Here is a 22,802-nt window from a genome sequence, read left to right on the forward strand (position 1 = left end):
CAAGGACACAACGGCAGTAACTAGGATGGCACAAGCGGGAATCGAACCTGCAACCCTCAAGTTGCTGACACGGCCACTCTACCAACTGAGCTTTTACATAGTGACACCCAATATCTAAGTTACATTTAAACCAGTGTGGGTGGCACTGGGAGCAGGTGGGTAAAGTGTCTTGCCCAAGGACACAACGGCAGTAACTAGCATGGCACAAGCGGGAATCGAACCTGCAACCCTCAAGTTGCTGACACGGCCACTCTACCAACTGAGCTTTTACATAGTGACACCAAATATCTAAGTTACATTTAAACCAGTGGGGGTGGCACTGGGAGCAGGTGGGTAAAGTGTCTTGCACAAGGACACAACGGCAGTAACTAGCATGGCATAAGCGGGAATCGAACCTGCAACCCTCAAGTTGCTGACACGGCCACTCTACCAACTGAGCTTTTACATAGTGACACCAAATATCTAAGTTATATTTAATCCAGTGTGGGTGGCACTGGGAGCAGGTGGGTAAAGCGTCTTGCCCAAGGACACAACGGCAGTAACTAGGATGGCACAAGCGGGAATCGAACCTGCAACCCTCATGTTGCTGACACGGCCACTCTACCAACCGAGCTATGCCGCCCCCTCTTGTTGCCTTATTTGAATTTGACTTTGTTAAATGTCTTTATATTATCATTTGGTGCAGCCTGGCCGGAAAAGGAGGGGATAGAAAGAGAAAAAAAATAGAAGACAGAGGGGGAAATTGTGGGGAAAAGAGGGGGATTAGACAGAAAGACAAAAACAACAACAATAGAACAACAGCAGCACATACGATATGTACAAACATGATCGTAAAAGTGATAGCAAATAAGCAGTTAGTGAAATAAACAATAATATAGTAGTGACAATGACCATTTTTACACTAAAACTGGAGCACTTTGGACACCCCTGGTGTAAGAACATGTGACCCCATCTACTTTACTTTGCATGGAGAACTTTATTACACCGAAGGCACATTTTGTCATTTCATGGAAACATAATCTTTTATGTATATACTTATGATTTTAAATAAATGACCAACCAAACGAAAAGTAATAAAAACATGACACTTTTGAAACAAATCACTTAAAATAAATCTATATATATATATAAATTCCTCAAACGCAGCTTCACTTTTGTATGACTGACGAGTTATTGCTTTGGTTCCAAAAAAAAATGAACCGCGGGAACGGAAAGAACAAACATGACAGCGACATTTTTTTCCCCCCCTTCGTCCATGAAAGGAAAAAACTCTTGAAACTTTAAACAGTATTAACGGAGGTGGATTAGTGTAGTTGTGTGGCACAAAAGACTACGGCTGTAAGTGTATCAACGGAAACTCATCAGAAAAGACCCGATCGTTGTCGTCAAAATCCCGCTTGCTTCGAAGTCACCGTCTCCTGCGTCTGTGAGGAAGAAAAACACCTTGAATTTGCGTCGAGGGTTCAAGAGTCTCCAAATTTCAAATGCACTGCAGTCGATTCTCACCGGTTATGAAGACAGGAAACCGGGACGATATATTCTGGGCTTGCAAGTGCACAAGACATGCTAGATAGTCCGGGTGAGGTCTCGATTTGATGTCGCAATCGTGGTAAGGCAAGACCGTCGCTAGCCCTGCATCTTCTGCCCATCCTAAGAAATGCTTCTTCTCCTCAGAATCCGTACTGAACCTGAGGATCGGAGTAGTATCAGTGGAACTCGTGAACAGACTAAAATATAGTCAAGCCTACCTCGCGTTCTCTTTGATTCGCCGGCTGTCTCTGTAGTGCAAAAACCACTTCCATTTCCCCGTTTTGTTAAGGTCTTGCAAGATCTCCATGAACCTTCTCATGTTGTCTACACATTAAAGAAAGGCGACACCGTGAATTAGACTGGGACGCGTCAGGAGAGGTCTCCGTCGTCGGGGTACGTACTGAGGCTGAGGGATTCCAGAGTTCCCCCGTCAAACATCACAAAGCCTCCGTTGACAAAAAGCTCCTGATAGGTACGGTTCATCACGTCGCTCGGCTCGTCGATGCCGACAAACTGCACACCCAGCGACTTCTTCAGCTCTAAGAGGTGCGGAACCTGAGCAGAGGAGAGTTCTGAGACACGGGGGGTGGGAAATGTGGACAAAACTTGCCACCGTTCACTGCTTACCTGGCAAATGCTTGCTGCTATGTCCTCATTCCTGACGACGATGAGCAGAGGCGACCTGTCCTCACCGGCGACAAAGAACCGGGACGGTTGCACCGCTATATGACCTTCTGACTCCAGCTGGGACTTTGGAAAGTTTGAAGCAAAGTTGTAGTTGAACAATGGAATGTTTTTGTTTTCATTTGGAATCAGTGGGTATTAGTTTACCTTTGTTTCTGCATAAAAGGAATCCTCCGATTTTTCTAGTATGTAGAATCTGTATTTTGTTTGACTGGCTTTCAAGGTGTTCGGAACGCTCTCCCCGTCGTCTTGCCTCAGTGGATCCAGGAACTGGAACGGATCGCCTGGATCATTTCTCTCGTCCATTTGGAAGTCACTCGGACAGCACTGAAGCGTTACGTCCGTGCTCAATATTGCACTTTCTGCAATCACATTTCTGCTGGTTCTCTGAGATGTTTCGTCCACCTCTATCGCGTCCAGGACATTTATATCGGACGTGTCTTCTGTGATTAAGTGATTCACCATTGATTTATTGTTTAACGGAAGTGCCACTGGATCCTCAGACGATTCAGAGGATTGCGGACTTTGTGAGGTAGACGCTGCCTGGACTGGCTGTGCATTCTTGTTTTTTGTGCAATCACTTACGGCCGGAAAGGTAGATGTGTACTTGTTCGTTTCTGAAGGTTGATCAAGAGCATGTTCTACGTCCGTTGTCTTCATCTCACTGAGTCGGTCATCTGTGTTTGACGTTGGGAGAACTGTGTCAATGCCCTGTTGAACACTGAACCTTGTTGAGATTAAGATATCGTTCTTGACAAAATAATCCGTTTCGTCATTGAGGTTGTCAACCTGCACATCTTCAGGATCATCCCTTGGCAAAAGTATTTCAGCCGCCAAAATACTTTCTTCGCAGAATGTATCCGATTCTTTGTCATCCTCTATTTGGGGCACTGGATTAACCATATCTTTGTAGACCTCGTTTTTTGCCCCAAGTGAATCTTCTCCATGGTTCAACGCCATACTCAATACTCTGGCTCCTAAATTTTCGGATTCAACTTCCAAATCCATCCCGTCACTGTCGGATTCATGCAACCCATGATCCATTCTGGTAACATCGTGATTTTCATTATTTTCCAGCTGTCCTTGTAGGTGATTGTCAGTTACATCCTCATGTAGAGAAGGTTCACCCTCGTCTTTGAGGTAGCTATCTTCTTGAAAATTTGTCCTACAGCACTCGGTGCTGACATCATTGCACTTATTTGAAGTTTCTGCAGGGAGAATCGTTGTTTGGCATTCCTGGGAAAAGAGAAAAGAATGATGTTGACCCAGAAGAAATACATGTTATCTGAAAACATCTGTAATATCCGAACAAACCACAAATGTTGGTCCAGAAGTAAGACTCTCTACATTGGGGTTCTTCAGTGACAAGTCCAGAATTTCAGATTCTTGATCCAAATCGGTTCCCTTCTGGCTGAGGACCAAAGAGTTAGAAATGGAAGATTCTGCAGTGTCTACCACACCTGGTGGTAATTCAAAGGTATTCTCCTTGAAGTCTGACTGGGCTGGCGTTGTCTCCAAACAATCCATTTCTTCCAAGTTTTCAAGATCCAAGTCAACATCGAAGAACCTCGCCGTGGAGCGGCTATAAAAGAGACCAATCCACATGTGGACAACAAGCTGTATGTCTTTGTTGGTGTCTTGAATAGAGATATCCCACGGGCTGTAAAAAATGAAAGATGAGATCATTATCACGAAAAAAGCCGCCGAACTCAACCGATCCGCATCTAGCACACATACCCATGTAAGGCTCGTATGATGCTTCTGTTCTTCAACCCAACTGAAAACCTGCTGTCTCCACCGAAGTCATACGTCTCTTGCCACTGCCGTGTCACTTTGATAAACCCACCTTCCTCGACAAAACGGCGATAACGTTGGAACCTTGTCATGCGTTTCCTTGCATGTTTTGAAGACACTTGACTGTTTTCACTTTGATCATCAGAGAACTGTAGTGTTTGACCACTACACATTGTCTGGTGGTGGTGCAGCAGTCCAGTGGAACCACTCAAAGGACACACCTGGAATTCTTTGCCTGGTAAAGCCAAGGGCACAAACTGAGATATAGAGTAGGCATGTTCTTCACGCAGCAAACTGACCAAGTCCAGGTCTCCCGCAAGAACGCTTTGTGACTCAAGGGGCTGAGTGGGATTAAAGACAGGCTTCCCGAGAAGAGCATGAAGAAGTGACACTTTATCAGTACTAGCAACACCTTTACTCATTAGTTCTTGGCCTGGTTGTGAAAGAACTTGCTCATTGGTGGCCCCCAGTGCCAGATCAGCAAGTAAGTTCAAAGCATCCGTAGATGTGTTAGAGATGTTGTTCTTCTTCCAGATAGTGTCATCCCAAGCGCTCTGTTTGCCACTTTCATCCAATGAGGTTTGAAAATGCAACCGCCCTGTGAAGACAACGTGAAGTTTAATTCGGAGTAATAGTTTGTGTGGCAACAAATTAAGAAAGCACATTGACTCACATTTCTTTTTAATGTGTAGTTTAGAGATGGCTTGCTGCTTTTTGAGCTTTTTGAACTGCTTCCACATTGGGAAAATCGATGAAGGCCTACGCTTGATAGTCGCCGCTTGTGTCGAGTCTTGAGTATCCCGAACGTCGGTGTCCTTCGTCGCAGACGGCGCTTCGTCAGCTACTTTTGGGTTTACCTCGGTGTGACTTTTGCTTTTCTTCAAAGGAAGCTCTGTCTCAGTAGTTTGATCTTCAGTAGTGACATTTAAACTGAGGTGGTGTTTTGTGCGAGCTCTGTTTGACAGGATGCATTTTGGTTCATCTTCTTCGACACGCCGATCAGAAGAAGTTGTAGTACTGCTTTCCTGAATGTCTTCTGCTGGAAAAGCATCTTCCCCGTAGCCTGAATCGTGCACAGTGCTTTGCTCCGGACTAACGTTTTCAGGATAATTGGCTACGGTCTTGGATTCCACCACCTCAGTCTCACCTGTTCCCGATCCTGGGGGAATGATGGACTGCTGCTCTGTCTCTCCAACTGCATCAGATGCCTTGTTAGGACGACTACGGAACAAATCTTGTTCCGGTAAAGACTTCCTCATATGAGCAGCCTTTCTCCTTGAGCCATGAGGGACTAAAGTTCTTCCACACTCACTGATGACTGGCTTTAAGTTCCAACGCTCACATTTTGGAGTTTCCCGGCCGGTTACGGTGCTCCCCATTGTCTGTCTTTCCGCGTCAGATGTCCCTCGTTCGACAGCAACAGGTCTGACTTTTTTATTTCTTGATGAACATATGCCGAAAGTATGTCCTGGGAAGGTCCTACGATCTTTATTTGATGTTGCATTTTGGTGCAATTGGTTGGATGATTCCGTTTTTTGGTCAGTCTGACTATTAAGGGTATCGTCTTCTGATGGCCTCTGAACTTTTTCTAATGCAGGCGTCTCAATAAATGCCTTAGTTGTCTTTTTGTGACCTTTAGTGGAATAGTTTTGTTGCTCCATTGTGACATTAGCTATCTTTGGACATTCCAAAGTCCTCTTGGGTTCGTCGGACAAAGGCTTCCTTGTTGACACGGGACTGATTGATCTCTTCTTAGGCACAGATTGCTCGGATGTGAAGCTCACGATCAGCTCGGAAGGAACGTCATCGGATGTCGAAGGAGTCGGGAGGTTTTTTAGTTCAGGATCATCCGCTTCGTTCGGCGCCCGCGGTTCATTCCGGGGAAGAGTTTGCGGAGCTTTAACACCAACTTCATTCTTACCACACTCCATTTCACAGTTTAGCGTTTTTTCTGATCCCATTTGTACAGGACTGGCTTGTACTGGCTCAGGAGATGATAGAGCGATGTAATGAACCCCGGGTCCCGCAGGAGGACATGGTTGCAGCACCGGATTTAGCAGCACTGTGTAAGTCCGTACGGGGTGTGTCACGACATTGTACACTCCTTTGTTCGGGTCAGTGTTTGTTTTCTCGACATCACCTCCTGCGTAGCCCAAGACCGGCAGAACTCGGAGAATCTTAGAAGCCATGAGATCACGAGGTTGTGTGTCCATTCTGATAAAGGTAAAATACAGATTTAGTTAAGTATCCCTGTACAGTGAAACTTCTAAAACAGTGGTTCTCACAGTTATTTCACCATCTGGAAAAAAAAGTAGCACCATACTGACCAACATTAAAATACAGAGTAACTTCGTAGGTCTACATTTTCATTAAAAACAAGGTGGATGCATGAGTGTGTGTATTGTATATGTATGTTTTTAAAGTGAATGTATATGTACAGTATGTGTATTACAGGGAATGTGTATGTATGTACTGTATTTGTGTGTGTATGTAGAAGCGTAGGTACCTACTAGGGGTGTAACGGTACACAAAAATTTCGGTTCGTACCTCGGTATAGGAGGCCATGGTTCGGTTCATTTTCGGTACAGTAAGAAAACAACAAAATATACATTTTTTGGTTATTTATTTACCAAATTTGTAAACAATGGCATAACACACATATACACACAGGGTCCATTGCAAGGGTTAATGTGGTCAACATATATAAAATAAAAACTAAATAAGATAAGGCTCAGATTGGTTTCTTAACAAAACCTTTCTACATATAGAGTGCTTTTTTTGATTGATTGATCGAGACTTTTATGAGTAGATTGCACAGTACAGTACATATTCCGTACAATTGACCATTAAATGGTAACACCCCAATACATTTTTCAACTTGTTTAAGTCGGTGTCCACGTTAATCACCATTAAACTGCTTCAAGTTGCAAATAAAATAACAAAAATTTTCATTTACATATAAAAAGTGCAACATTAAACAGTTTCAAGTCAACACAGCCTCATATTAACTTTTCTCTCCCCCCCCCCCCCCAGTCTGGGTAACTTGGCATGTTCCACCATAGAAGTGGGTCAAAATCTAGTTTTTAATGCAATATGGACTTAAATCTGTTTCTATAAAAACATTTGTTATTGCTTTAGCCCTGCCTGACTCGCTGAGGAGAGGCTGCTTGAATGCGGTGGTGACGCTTCAAACGGGTTAGCATGTGTTATGAGAGTAGCGTACGTGTGAGTGTGTGGCCCTTTAATATGTGACAACATGTGATGTGAGGGAGTGGTAGTGAGTGCGGGGACTGGCTAGTGTTTTGTTGGATTGGCTGTGTGCAAGACCTCAATAAAGCCACGATTTGCAACTAATCGCCAGACTCTTCATTTTCCCTGGAGTCCGGAGCTGTGGAGACCCACCGCCGGGTAGAGTGAAAGGTGTTGCCCCCGAGAATACATCATCCCTGGAGGAGTGTCTCCCCTGCGCGTGTTGTCACAATCATCCGCAGCTGAACAATGTCGGTAAACCTCCGTCCTCCATTGTTGTATCGCGCAGCCAAAGTGTTCCCAAACGAGAGATCTTAACAAAGCAGGAGGGTCTTCCAGCTCTGGCTTTTACATGTTGTCCTAGCCCGGTCGCTGCTAGCATGTGAACTCGTTCGGTACACCTCCGAACCGAACCGAACCGGTTCAATACAAACACACGTACCGTTACACCCCTATGTACAGTACAGGCCAAAAATTTGGACACACCTCATTCAATGCGTTTTGTTTATTTTCAGAACTATTTACATTATCACTGAAGGCATCAAAACTATGAATGAACACGTGGAGTTATGTACTTAACAAAAAAAAAAGGTGAAACAACTGAAAACATTATATTCTAGTATCTTCAAAATAGCCACCCTTTGCACACTCTTGGCATTCTCTCCATGCACTTCAAGAGGAAGTCACCTGAAATGGTTTTGACTTTACAGGTGTCATAGTTTTGATGCCTTCAGTGACAATCTACAATGTAAATAGTCGTGAAAATAAAGAAAAACGCATTGAAATGAGAAAGTGTCCAAACTTTTGCCCTGTACTGTGTTTGTGAATACCTTAGTGTGCACGTATATATGTATTAATGAATTAATATATGTACGTGTGTGTATTTATGTATGTATGATTGTGTGTATTCAATCATTTTCTATTATTCCTTTGAGAAAATGTTATCGATAAATTTGAATAAAATCGGAGGTTCGGGTATTTTGGAAATTGCCCTGTTGCAAAATTAAGTGACATTCATTTTTTTAAATCTAGTATACTCACTTTATTGCCAACGGAGTCCAACGTTTTCTCCTTCCTTTTCCTTTGATGCTGTATTTAAATGCCACAACACCGAAAGGGCAAGTGAAGCTGGGAGACTTTGTCGTTCCATCGCTTCCATCATCGAGCAGCTCATAAATGTAACACTGCAAAACAGAAACGATGGGCGCTCCCTTAGCAAGGAGCTCATTTTTAAAGGAATTTTTTTTTTTTTTTAATTTTTTTACTTGGGTTCTCTTGAATGCCAGGAGCAAGCTGGTTTTGGGCGACACCAAGGACAAGTTTTGAGACACGTGGCAATCATATCCCGAGGTGGGTGCCGGTACACCTTGGCCGTGGCTCTCGGGAATTCTTCTAACTCTCCCCTGCAGGACGGAGATTCGCGTGTCAGTTGATTTTTCATTTCAATAAATGAAAAAACCCAAAAGCAGTGAAGTTGGCACGTTGTGTAATTCGTAAATAAAAACAGAATACAAAGATTTGCAAATCCTTTTCAACCTAGATTCAATTGAATGGACTGCAAAGACAAGATATTTAACGTTCCAACAGAGTAATAATCAATAACTTGGAATTTATTGGCAGCAACTCATTGCAAAAAAGTTGTCACGGGGGCATTTTTACCACTGTGTTACATGGCCTTTCCTTTTAACAACACTCAGTAAACCTTTGGGAACTGAGGAAACCAATTTTTGAAGCTTTTCAGGTGGAATTCTTTCCCATTCTTGCTTGATGTACAGCTTAAGTTGTTCAAGGCTTCATAATGCGCCGCACATTTTCAATGGGAAACAGGTCTGGACTACAGGCAAGCCAGTCTAGTACCTGCACTATTTTACTATGAAGCCACACTGTTGTAACATGTGGCTTGGCATTGTCTTGCTGAAATAAGCAGGGGGGTCCATGATAAGGTTGCTTGGATGGCAACATAGGCTGCTCCAAAACGTGTATGTACCTTTCAGCATTAATGGTGCCTTCACAGGTGTGTAAGTTACCAATGCCTTGGGCACTAATACACCCCCATACCATCACAGATGCTGGCTTTTTAACATTGCGCCAAGAACAATCCAGATGGTTCTTTTTCTCTTTATTCCGGAGGACACGACGTCCGCAGTATCCAAAAACAATTTGAAATGTGGACTGGTCAGACCACAGAACACTTTTCCACTTTGCACCAGTTCATCTTAGATGTGCTCGGGCCCAGCGAAGCTGGCGGCGTTTCTGGGTGTTGTTGATAAATGGCTTTCGCTTTGCGTAGTAGAATTTTAACTAGCACTTACGGCTGTAGCTACAAACTGTAGTTACGGACAGTGGTTTGCTGAAGTGTTCCCGAGCCCATGTGGTGATACCCTTTACACCTGATGTCGCTTTTAAATGCAGTACCGCCTGAAGGATCGAAGGTCCCTAATATCATCATTTAGGTGCAGTGATTTCTCCAGATTCTCTGAACCTTTTGATGATATTATGAAAACGGCGTGGCGGGGTTGGGAGAGTGGCCATGCCAGCACCCTCAGGGTTCCTGGTTCAATCCCCACCTTCTACCAACCTTGTCACTTCCGTTGTGTCATTGAGCAAGACATTTCACCCTTGCTCCTGGTGGGTCGCGGTTAGCGCCTTGCATGGCAGCTCCCGCTATCAGTGTGTGTGAATGGGTGAATGTGGAAATAGTGTCAAAGCGCTTTGAGTACCTTGAAGGTAGAAAAGCGCTATACAAGTATAACCCATTTACCATTACGGATCGTGGATGGTGAAATCCCTAAATTCCTTGCAATAGCTCGTTGAAAAATGTTGTTCTTAAACAATTTGCTCACGCATTTGTTCAAAAAGTGGTGACCACATGGAAGCTGCTTTTATACCCAATCCAAGCACCCTCCTGTTCCCAATCAGCCTGTTCACCCGTGGGATGCAGATAAGTGTTTGATGAGCATTCCTCAACCTTTTCAGTCTTTTTTGCCACTTGTGCCAGCTTTTTTGAAACATGTTGCAGGCATCAAAATTCCAACTGAGCTAATATTTGCAAAAAAAATTACAAAGTTTTCCAGTTCGATTGTTAACTATCTTGTTTTTGTCTTGAATATAGGTTGGAAAGGATTTGCAAATCATTGTATTCTGTTTTTATTTACGAATTAACTTCACTGGTTTTGGGGGTTTGTACATTCTGAACTAAAAGGTACAATTTCCTACTACCGTTGTCAGCCTGATGATGGCGATGTAGCCCGACTCGGTATTTCTCCAGGGTTGCAGTTCCAAGCAGTCAGAGTACATTGATATGTAAACACCTGGACACACAAAGAAACAGTTTTTAGTGGTAGATGGTGGTGGAGTTCTCCTTTTATAAAGAGGGTCATTTCCTTTGAGGGTAACGGTCTTCTTCTTTATGTTCAGTCTGACTTCCTGTCGGCTCGTCTCGTGTCTGTCATGTAAACAGCCTTGTTGGCAGAGTTGAGCTCTACGAACTCTGCCTAGCAACAGGAAGCTAGACGAGTTGAACACAAGTTGTTATCCCCGACTATATTATACTATACTGTTTAAATTAAATAAAAAATAAAAAAATCACTTATATTTCTATGATTCAACACAATATCTAGTTTCATGTGTTTGGTCTTTAATATGGCAGGAAAAAAAAATGCTTTCACCCCACAGTTGATTGCAAAACAAACCTGTCGAGTGGACTTTGAAAGCAATGCACCTTGACTTGCTCTTGTCATTTACAACTGGCTAAAAAAAAAAGTTTAGGTATGTTCAAAAAATGTGTACTTTTGACAAATGAGCCGTAATTAGCTTGTGCTGAATTATGACGTTTTCTCCAAAGGCTGCAACGAATGACTATTTTTTTTTTTAATACTCGACTAATCGGATCACAAAGCGCACACAAATCCAGTGGCTCTAATTTAGCCATCGACTTTTAAATTCAGCTTAAGATATTTTAGGCATTTGCCTAATAACAACTAAATAGAACTATTTATATTCTAAATATTTATTCATACTGTAGCTGTGCTGCTCATTCGCCTGTTACAAAAATAAAAATAACTATTAAACTAGTGTCCGGTTTAAAAAGAAAGGCAGGCAAAGTGCTAAAAAAAACGGTCATTTTTTAAAAGCAAAAAAAAAAAAGACATTAAAGGAGCCATATGTAAAAATTTCATGTCAAGTCCTCATTAAATGGCCTTGATATGTCAAAAGGCATTAATAAACCATCTTCCTTTCCAATAGCTCTATAACTGATAACAGTAGTTCAGACAGAATATGCTCATTTCAAAATTAGATTTACAGCCCTGAAATCTTGTTATTGTTTTAATTTCGGTGTCCCGCCCTCTACCGTTTGACCAATTAGAAAGTCTGTGAGTGTGTAACATCCAGGTTGCCATCTTTGTCTGCCACTGGTAAAGTTACTAAACATGTCAGGCCTTAGTAAATCTAAAACTTACCATTCTCAACTTATTCATGACAAAGCCAGGAACAAAACGAGGATTTGTATCGGGGATGCCTTTGAAAGATGCAGACAACTGAAAGCGGAGAAGATTTTTTTTTTAAATCCAAAAGCCCTGCGATGAGGTGGCGACTTGTCCAGGGTGTACACCGCCTTCCGCCCGATTTTAGCTGAGATAGGCGCCAGCGCACCCCACGACCCAAAAAGAGAATAAGCGGTAGAAAAATGGATGGATGGAAACCAAACTTGCTTGACCAAGATTGCAGTACCATTTCTGGCCACATTATCAATCAATCAATCAATCAATGTTTATTTATATAGCCCTAAATCACAAATGTCTCAAAGGACTGTACAAACCATTACGACTACGACATCCTCGGAAGAACCCACAAAAGGGCAAGGAAAACTCACACCCAGTGGGCAGGGAGAATTCACATCCAGTGGAACGCCAGTGATAATATTGACTATGAGAAACCTTGGAGAGGACCTCAGAAGTGGGCAACCCCCCCCCTCTAGGGGACCGAAAGCAATGGATGTCGAGCGGGTCTAACATGATACTGTGAAAGTTCCATCCATAGTGGCTCCAACACAGCTGGTGCCATACATTATTACGTATGGCACCTTTAAGAGCAGTCTGTTAATATAAGTTTGTGTTGTTTTTTGGGTTTGTTTGTTTCATGCCCTTTTTGTCATTAAAAAGTTTGCTTTGTTTTTAAATTGAAAACACAAAATATCATTTTTTCCCCACAAAAAAAACTTCAAAGTGCAATATTTGATGTGAAGTAATTGGAGCCCTAAATTGGCCAATAAGTCATACCATTTTTGAATTTTGATTCATTATTATTTTTTGAGCAACGAAAGTTTTTTTTATCTTTAAAAAAAGGGATGAAGCGCTTGATTTAGTTATTTGAAAACGTTTCCAAATAAAGTACAATTTATATCCGGTCTGAAGAGAACAACATTATAGAAGTAAGACAGTATATGCAGTTTAATTTCAAACTACTAGCTTTTGATCAAATAAAAGAAAAACTTATTTTGAAATATTTCTGTCATTTTTTTTTTAAAAAGCAGGAAAAAAAAAAAGGAAAATTATAAATCAAATTTTTGGTGGAAAAAATAAATAAATCTGATTTTATTTTCAAGGCTAACTTTTTAACCGAGTTGAGAACGCACCCCCCATTCCCCCGCTTTAAATGCTTCCGTATTACAGGTGTAGTGTCAGAAAAACATGATCTGCTTGGCAAAATGAGCTAATTATTCGTCCTTTTAACATAAAATAAGAGCAAACGTTCCCACACTTGATGTTTTTACTCGCGATTTTGTTCAGGTTTCTTGTCGATATATGTCGACAATGTTGCACCCGTTATTTTGTACACACAATTAAAAAAAAAAAAAAAATCAATTTACCTTTTGAGGGATCCCCCAAAAATGAATAGGATGTGGTCCCGGTGAGCACTCCCGTTTGGCCGAGTGCGTTAACCTGGAAAAAGACAACCAGCAAGGTGATTTATTTAAACAGATCTTGACCTCGGTTGTGTCGCCTTTCTTCTACCTTGTCGATGTCGTCCAACAGCATGAAGCCATACGTCTCCTCCAGATCCTCTTCCGTGTACCCAGCTTGTTTTTTCTTCGCTCGAAAGGCAGCATACTGGAGGAATAAACAAACACACATTTCACCCTTGTAAATGTGTATAGGAGATTTCACGTTTCCTATTCAGTCATTTACCTGTGGCGGGTCCCTACAAGCTAAAAAGAAAAGAAAATATTTCGCAAGTACTTTTCAACTTATATTCAACTGAATAGGCTGCAAAGACAAGATATTTAATGTCAAACTGAGAAACTGGTGACCCTTGCCCCATTCTTGTTTGTGAATGACTGAGCATTTCATTGAAGCTGCTTTCATACGTTATATCAGGCCTAGGCAGTTATTTTGACTCAGGGGCCAAATTTAGAGAGAAAAAATGTGTCTGGGGGCCGGTATTTTTGTAAGTTATGGGTTATATAGTTCATGTGTGATGATCATTCATAATTTGCGTGCTAGATTTAATTGCTGATGAATTGATTTATTATTATTTACAGCTAAAAACAGTTAAAAGGGAATTGACTTGATTTATACATGTATTTGATATTACTTGAGAAACACTTACACTGGATGGATTTTAACTAAAATACTGCATGTTCCACAATGCATTGCAGCAAACTGGATGTAAAAAAGGAGCGGGAGCAGGTGCATTGTGGTTGTTGAGATTGAGCGTTACGAGCCTACGGGTGATGAATGAATGGCAGATAACGAGATATAAGGATCGTTTTGTACCGTTTGTATCCCCATTTTTTTCTTATATAAAAGGTACAACTTTATTTACACATTTTCGACGTCCTGTCTGTAGCCTGTATGTTACTTAAGTAAAGCACTGTACAAGTATTAAGTAAACAATGAATTATATAACTGGGCTGGATCAGAAGAAACTAAATTCAGCTCTAGGAATGGAGAGTAATGAAGACTGGACACAGGTTTTAAGTTTAAATGGTACCAAATTATATTAAAGAATTATAGGAAAAATAGAAAACAACAAAAAGACATGTAAATTCGAATGGCCATTCACATTTTCAACATAAATTATAGAACGTTCAATATTTACAATGTGATACAGTACTTGATTCAGTCCTTGTTTTTACCAAGAATGGTATAGGCGCAACACGACAGTTCATTAAACGACCTCGCAAAGTCCACGTTGTGGTGGCAGTGTCCAGAGGGGTTTTAGTGAAGGTAACGGGTAAATGTGAAAGTTCAGGGAGGACAGAAATGAACTTGTTGCGTTATGAAAAACCAAAGGGAAAAAACAGAGCGGCTGCTGAGGAGCCTCCTACCCGCCCGGCTCGGTTGGGTGGATTCAGGCATAAAGCTTCAGACTCTAGTTCAGGCTCTAGCTCGCCATCCAACATGGCCAATTCCGCAGATAAATCACACTTAAACACTCTCGCACGACGACCCACGGCTTCAGTAGTTGGCTCCTGCAGCAACGTCCCTCTCGCTCTTCCTGGAAGCAGCCCACTACTGGATTTTATGCTTCCCGCAATAGGTCACGTGACCGCGTGACGCAATGACGCACGCGGTCATGTGACCGCGTGACGTAATGACGTACGCAAAGACACGAAAATAAATAGGATATTTAATTAGAAATAATATTCAATGGGGTTTTGAGAGGATATTTAAATACAATTATTTAAATAGGAAGATTTAATTACAAAGAATATTCAATGGGGTTTTAAAAGGATATTTAAATGAGGATATTTAATGGGGTTTTGTCACCCAGGTTACATGTCCAATACTTGATTGTAGTTAATCTACAGGTACAGTATATCTATTTTTAGGAACACTAATACAAAACCTCACAGTAAAGTCTGATTGAATGCTAAAAATGTAATGACAGACCGCCTTAAAATCAGAATAAAATTAACTTTTTTTCTATGAACGATAAAACCCTGAATATTGAGAACATGTGAACGTCACACCAACTCTCAATCGACATATTTTACAATAAAGCCAAATGCAACAAACACAGCGAAATATGAACGTGAAGGGTAAAAAAAACAACAAAACAACTACAATCTGACATATGTGATATCTCACTAAGCTTTAGAACTTTTTAGTACAAATCTCCTTCCACGTCTATCCCTGACACCCGCCTTTCAGGCAGGGCGCTCTGGAAACACTCTGTGGAAACGCCCCCCCACCCACAATGCTTGGTGCCTCGTCTGACCTGCTGCGACGTAGATTACCGGGTATTAGTACAGTACCGCGATACTAATGAATCATATTCGGTACCATACCGCCTCTAAAAAGTACTGGTCCGCCACACACTTAAGATTTTTTGTAAAAATAGAGGCAATAATGCAATTTTTTCTGGTCCCATTTAGAACAGAATAGAATGGACTTTATTCTCATTATATTTGCATATAACGAGATTAAGGACTCCAACTTAAGGTGTGGTAGTGGGAACAAATATGGGGTAAAAATAAATAACACACAAAGTTATAAAGGAAAAACTAAGAATTAAAATAAACAGACTACTATTCAATAAAAATAATAAGCAATCCTGTACAATATACAAAACACTATATAAATACAAAATACTGTAGAATATACAGAACAAGACAAGAGTACCGAAGTAATAAATAATCAGTGTCGGACGTATTGCACTCGAAGAGTAGTATTGCACAGTAGGGTATAAGGGTAAGATATTGTATAGGGGTGAATTATTATTATTATAAGTTAGAGTTCAACATGGTGACAGCTCTGGGAAACAAACTGTCTCTGAGCCTGTTTGTTCTGGCTCTGATGCGCCTGTAGCGCCTGCCCGATGGTAGCAGTTGGAACAGGTGGAAGCCAGGGTGTGTGCTGTCCTTGGTGATGCTTTTTGCTTTCTTGAGGCAACGGGAGTTATGTAAATCCTTCAAGGAGGTCTCGGGGCAGCCGCTGATCTTTTTTGTGCAGATTTTATGACCCTCTGATTCGCCTGTTTGTCTGCTTCAGTGCAGCTGGCGTACCACACTGTTATGCAGTACGTCAGCAGGCTGTCTTTATTTAGAAAAGTATTGAAAAGTATCAAAATAATATTGGTATCAGAACAATACCTGTCACTAAAATATCATGCAAAAGTGCAGATTCCAACCATTGAAATATTGTTGTATAGTTCAAGACTTATGGTAATTTGAAAACATCAGTGCACATCATGATGGCAGCTACACTTTCCGTCTTAAATATCTGAAAAAAAATATTTGGGAATGTCCGGCGGGCCAGATTGAAAAGCTTGCCGCATGTGGACCCCGGGGCTTAATTTGTCCAGGTCTGATTTAAAGCATTTTCCGTGGGCCGCAATCGGGTGCACTTTGGACACCTCTGATGTAAATTATAAAAAAAAAAAAAAAAATGTTAACAAAAATGAACCAACCTTTTTCTCCAACGCTGGATTCCTAAAGATGAGAGCGGAGTGATATTTGAAATCAATCTTGGACTCTTCGTACAAGTACGCACTTTGGATTGGAGCCAAAATCTTGTTATTGAAATCATCCGTATTTTCAGATACTGGTATTAAAACACCTACAAAATTGAGAAGGATAAAAGGAAAAAAAAAACATTAGACAAAATGACGAATTTAGGGAATAGTAGATAAAATATTTGTGGTTTAAAGGCCTACTGAAACCCACTACTACCGACCACGCAGTCTAATAGTTTATATATCAATGATGAAATATTAACATTGGAACACATGCCAATACGGCCTTTTTAGTTTACTAAATTGCAATTTTAAATTTTGCGCGAAGTATCCTGTTGAAAACGTCGGTACGATGACGCGTGACGTCTCGCATTGTAGCGGACATTTTTTTCCAGCCCGATCAAAGCTATAAGTAGTCTGCTTTAATCGCATAATTACACAGTGTTATGGACATCTGTGTTGCTGAATCTTTTGCAATTTGTTCAATTAATAATGGAGAAGTCAAAGAAGAAAGATGTAGGTGGGAAGCGGTGTATTGCAGCTGCCTTTAGCAACACAAACACAGCCGGTGTTTCCTTGTTTACATTCCCGAAGGTGAAGCTTTGATATGGAACAGAGCGGTCAAGCGAACATGGCTCTCTGCCACATGTCAACCGTCAGGTTTCGGTGAGAAATTTGTGGTAATAAGTCGGCTCTTACTGTAGACATGAGCGGAGCTTGCGTCCTCCTGCAGCTGCGGACTCTCTTACCTCCTCCCACCGGAGACACTGGCGGTCACCACACCCGTGGCCACACCCCTTTGACTTTCAGGTATGACAATATAATCTCACTAAAACACTGGTAACACAATAAGCAGACAAGGAATTTTCCAGAATTATCCTTGTAAATGTGTCTAATAACATCGGAATCGCTCCCACTGCCCTCGCCTTTTTTTTCTATCTAGTCCTTCACTCTCACAATCCTCATCCACGAATCTTACATCCTCACTCAAATTAATGGGGAAATCGTCGCTTTCTCGGTTCGAATCGCTCTCGCTGCTGGTGGCCATGATTGTAAACAATGTGAGGAGCTCCACAACCCGTGACGTCACATGCACATCGTCTGCTACTTCCGGTACAGGCTAGGCTTTTTTTATCAGCGACCAAAAGTTGCGAACTTTATCGTCGATGTTCTCTACTAAATACTTTCAGCAAAAATATGGCAATATTGCAAAATGATCAAGTATGACACATAGAATGGACCTGTTATCCCCGTTTAAATAAGAAAATCTCATTTCAATAGGCCTTTAAAGGCCTACTGAAACCCACTACTACCCACCACGCAGTCTGATAGTTTATATATCAATGATGAAATATTAACACTGCAACACATGCCAGTACGGCCGGTTTAGTTAACTAAATTGCAATTTAAATTTCCCGCGAGGTATCCTGTTGAAAACGGAATGATGACGCTTATGTTGACGCGTGCTTGTGACGTTATTGGTTGGAGCGGACATTTCAGCCCAGCACCACACACGGCTAAAAGTAGTCTCTTTTCATCGCATAATTACACAGTATTTTGGACATCTGTGTTGCTGAATATTTTGCAATGTGTTCAATTAATAATGGAGACGTCAAATAAGAAAGCTGTTGGTGGAAAGCGGTGGATTGCAGCTGCCTTTAGCAACCGAAACACAGCCGGTGTTTCTTTGTTTGTTGTGAAGCTTTAACAAAGAGCGGTCAAGCGAACATGTTTGTCTACGTCAACCAGCAAGTTTTTGGATGGGAAAATTGTGATATTAAGTCGGCTGGATTATGTGACCTAATCCTGCAGCTCAAAAAGGCAGCTGTGATCTTGGCTCCTCGGCTTCTCTCAGAGACACTGGCGTTCATCGCAGCCATCCGACCTTCAGGTATGACTTTACAATCTCACTAAAATACTATTAACACAGTAAGCAGATAAGGGATTTTCCAGAATTATCCTAGTAAATGTGTCTAATTACATCTGAAACGCTCCCACTGTCGCCTTTTTTTTGTGTGTGCTTCACTCTAACTTTCCTCATCCACCAAACTTTCATTCTCGCTCAAATTAATGGGGAAATTGTCGCTTTTACGGTCCGAATAGCTCTTGCTACTGGAGGCTATGATTATAAAAAATGTGACAACCAGTGACGTCACGCGCACATCGTCTGCTACTTCCGATACAGGCAAGGCTTTTTTATTAGCGACCAAAAGTTATAATAATAACAATAATAACTTAGATTTATATCGCGCTTTTCTAAACACTCAAAGCGCTCACAGAGAAGTAGGATTCAACATTCATTCACACCTGGTGGTGGTAAGCTATATCAGTAGCCACAGCTGCCCGGGGGTAGACTGACGGAAGCGTGGCTGCCAGTTTGCGCCTACGGCCCCTCCGACCACCGCCTATCATTCATTCATCATTCATTCACCAGTGTGAGCGGCACCGAAGGCAAAGGGTGAAGTGTCCTGCCCGAGGACACAACGGCAGCGATTTTTTTGGATGTCAATAGGTGGGAAGCGAACCTGCAACCCTCAGGTTTCTGGCCGGCCACTCTACCCACTACGCCAGGGGTAGGGAACCTATGGCTCGCGAGCCAGATGTGGCTCTTTTGATGACTGCATCTGGCTCTCGGATAAATCTGAGCTGACATTGCTTAACATGATAGGTAATGAATAATTCCACTTGTAATAAGTGTTAAAAATAATGTTCAAAACATAAAACATTCTCATGCATTTTTAGTCCATCCGTCCGTTTACTACCGCACCTGTTCAAGAAGTTACGTTAAGAAGTTATTTATTTATTATTGGTTAGTGTGGGGCTTGTCCTCCTGGGGGTTCTTCAGACCACCAAGCACAGACATGAGAGCCCGTTTCAGGGTTACACCATTGTTTTATTTTTAAATAAGTCTCTCAGTTGCTTTCCAGAAATTTTATTTTTCTCTTTCGTTCTCGCTCGCGCTCTGGCTCCAGCCCCAAACCCAAACCCGTCTCTCCTCCTGGCTGCTGCTTATAACAGAGCGACAGGTGATTAGATAACAAGGCTCAGGTGGGGCGTCTACGTAGTTCTCGCTGATTTCGAGGCCGGTCCTGGCACACCCCAGTTCGCTGCAGGCCCGCGGGCCACGCCCCCTCCACAGTTAGCTTCAGAATAACAATGTTATTACAAAGAATAAGAAACCTATTATACTCTAGAAATGTTGGTCTTACTTAAAAATGCACGCGTTTAGTTGTGTTCAGTGTAAAAAAAAATATTATATGGCTCTTACGGAAATACATTTTAAAATATTTGGCTTTTTGGCTCTCTCAGCCGAAAAGGTTCCCGACCCCTGCCCTACGCCATGCCGCCCAAAGTTACCAAAGTTCAATCAATCAATCAATGTTTACTTATATAGCCCTAAATCACTAGTGTCTCAAAGGGCTGCACAAACCACTACGACATCCTCGGTAGGCCCACATAAGGGCAAGGAAAACTCACACCTAGTGGGACATCGGTGACGATAATGACCCAGTGGGACGTCGGTGACAATGATGACTATGAGAACCTTGGAGAGGAGGAAAGCAATGGATGTCGAGCGGGTCTAACATGATACTGTGAAAGTTCAATCCATAATGGATCCAACACAGTCGCGAGAGTCCAGTCCAAAGCGGATCCAACACAGCAGCGAGAGTCCCGTTCACAGCGGAGCCAGCAGGAAACCATCCCAAGCGGAGGCGGATCAGCAGCGCAGAGATGTCCCCAGCCGATACACAGGCGAGCAGTACATGGCCACCGGATAGGACCGGACCCCCTCCACAAGGGAGAGTGGGACATAGAAGAAAAAGAAAAGAAACGGCAGATCAACTGGTCTAAAAAGGGAGTCTATTTAAAGGCTAGAGTATACAAATGAGTTTTAAGGTGAGACTTAAATGCTTCTACTGCGAACTTTATCGTCGATGTTCTCTACCAAATCCTTTCAGTTACTCAGTGGCCGAGTGGTTAGGGTGTCCGCCCTGAGAGCAGTAGGTTGGGAGTTCAAACCCCGGCCGGGTCATACCAAAAACTATTAAAAAAATGGGACCCATTGCGCCCCCCCCTGCTTGGCACTCAGCATCAAGGGTTGGAATTGGGGGTTAAATCACCATAAATGATTCCCGGGCGCGGCACCGCTGCTGCCCACTGCTCCCCTCACTTCCCAGGGGGTTATCAAGGGGATGGGTCAAATGCAGAGGACAAATTTCACCACACCTAGCTTGGGTGTGACAATCATTGGTACTTTAACTTTCAGCAAAAATACGACAATATCGCGATATGATAAAGTATGACACATTTCAGTAGGCCTTTAACGTCAAATAAAGCGAGAAAGTGGCTACATGTTCTGTATATGTGGCGTAGTAATGAATAACAAATTTAAACCCAGATTTTTTCTTAAAGGCGAAAGTGAAAGCAGGGGGGCGGCTCGTCACCTAAAGCCCGACTCCTTTTCCTTTCCATTTCCAGGCGTATTAAACGTCGTGGTGTGTCCGACAAAAAGCTCCCCTTTCAAACATGACGTCCAAATATTTGCCTCGAACAAATCCTCCCGACTTCTTTCTTTTTCTTCGCCTGGAAAGTCAAGAAAAGGAAGAAAACAAACGTTGGTGTCAAAAACCAGGAAGTCACGAACTCCGGGCCACGTAGCACTTTCAAAAAAATATTTAAAAAAAAAAATAAACCCATTTAGTCCGCTTTTTACCCGTCATTCCAATGAAAGTAGGATAAAACCCAGTTCCGGTAGGCGACGAGGCTTCACATTTGAGCGGCGGACACTTTGGAAAAGGAAAGAGAAACCAAACCAGGCGCCATCGTCCATCTTGAAAGTTTGCGAAGCTCCAAAGTACGGCGTCGAATTGGAGAGGAGTTGCACAATAATTCGCCTAAAGACGTGACGCTCCCAGTTCCCAAGTCTGCTCTTGTTCCGCCAACGTCCCTTCCAAAAAAAAAAAAAAAAAAAAGGTAGTGCTCATTTAAAAAAGGGTGTACATTTCTTTAGTTGACGTACATTATGTGAGTAATGTGGTCCCGCTGGACAGGTTATGCCTCGCGACACGTCACGTGACTTCCTCTGCTATGCATGCAAATTGTCGAGTACAATTGTCTTTTTTTTTTTTTATATATATAACGTTGCGCAATCAATGAATCAAACAGTTATGTATAATAATAATAATGAATTATACTGCCATACATACATAAAGCTGAAAATGCGCTTTAGCGTGAAACAAAACTAAGCGTACCCTTACTGACCTTGCACTCCCAGACAGTAGGGGGCAGCACGGTCATGGAGTTGAATATATTAGCTAAAGTTAGCAGAACAAATCAGTAGTAATACCGCGAAATAAATGTTGATTTACGACAGGGTGAAGTGTCTTGCTCAAGGACACAATGATGTTGGTTCTAGGTGGAGATTGAACCAGGTATCCTTGGGTTGCACACGGCCACTATGCCACTGCGCCACGCCGTCCCCAACTTCTGTATTGTCTTCATTTACTGTTTGTTTCTGTTTCACAAGTTTATTCACAACACCATATAACATTTACAATAGTGGTGAATATCATCATTTAAAGATGTTGGTACGTGAAAGGGTCCCCCAAATAAGCTAGAAGAAGCTTTTGACAAGGGGGTCCAAAGGACAATATATACATGGAAAGATTAAATATGGTAGCAAACACAACAACAAAAACAAAATAACAACTACGCTATATGATAAACACGAGATAAGGACGAACAGTGTGGTTTTCGTCCTGGTCGTGGAACTGTGGATCAGCTCTGTACTCTCGGCAGGGTTCTTGAGGGTGCATGGGAGTTTGCCCAACCAGTCTACATGTGCTTTGTGGACTTGGAGAAGGCATTCGACCGTGTCCCTCGGGAAGTCCTGTGGGGAGTGCTCAGAGAGTATGGGGTACCGGACTGTCTTATTGTGGCGGTCCGCTCCCTGTATGATCAGTGTCAGAGCTTGGTCCACATTGCTGGCAGTAAGTCGGACACGTTTCCAGTGAGGGTTGGACTCCGCCAAGGCTGCTCTTTGTCACCGATTCTGTTCATAACTTTTATGGACAGAATTTCTAGGT

General features: G+C 42.2%; 1 protein-coding gene across 2 annotated transcripts; it reads right to left on the minus strand.

Annotated features, from left to right (window-relative positions):
• Positions 1-956: 956 nt before the first annotated feature.
• Positions 957-21,755, minus strand: tasor2 (transcription activation suppressor family member 2). 2 transcript variants are annotated; one of them, XM_061894289.1, is made up of 17 exons: positions 21,431-21,755; positions 21,162-21,300; positions 16,672-16,820; positions 13,272-13,367; positions 13,127-13,199; positions 10,477-10,568; positions 8,523-8,660; positions 8,299-8,441; positions 4,682-6,222; positions 3,952-4,606; positions 3,529-3,874; positions 2,362-3,450; positions 2,158-2,280; positions 1,932-2,085; positions 1,749-1,854; positions 1,507-1,688; positions 957-1,424 (listed from the first exon to the last, which is right to left on the minus strand). In XM_061894289.1, exons 2-17 carry the CDS (start codon positions 21,187-21,189, stop codon positions 1,348-1,350), a joined length of 4,992 nt encoding a protein of 1,663 aa, XP_061750273.1. In that variant the 5' UTR covers positions 21,190-21,300; positions 21,431-21,755; the 3' UTR covers positions 957-1,347. The 2 variants fall into 2 exon arrangements, with proteins under 2 accessions (XP_061750273.1, XP_061750274.1); XM_061894290.1 differs by lacking the exons at positions 16,672-16,820; positions 21,431-21,755.
• Positions 21,756-22,802: the final 1,047 nt, after the last annotated feature.

The sequence above is a fragment of the Nerophis ophidion genome, linkage group LG03, assembly GCF_033978795.1.
Source record: "Nerophis ophidion isolate RoL-2023_Sa linkage group LG03, RoL_Noph_v1.0, whole genome shotgun sequence".
Lineage (NCBI taxonomy): Eukaryota > Metazoa > Chordata > Actinopteri > Syngnathiformes > Syngnathidae > Nerophis > Nerophis ophidion.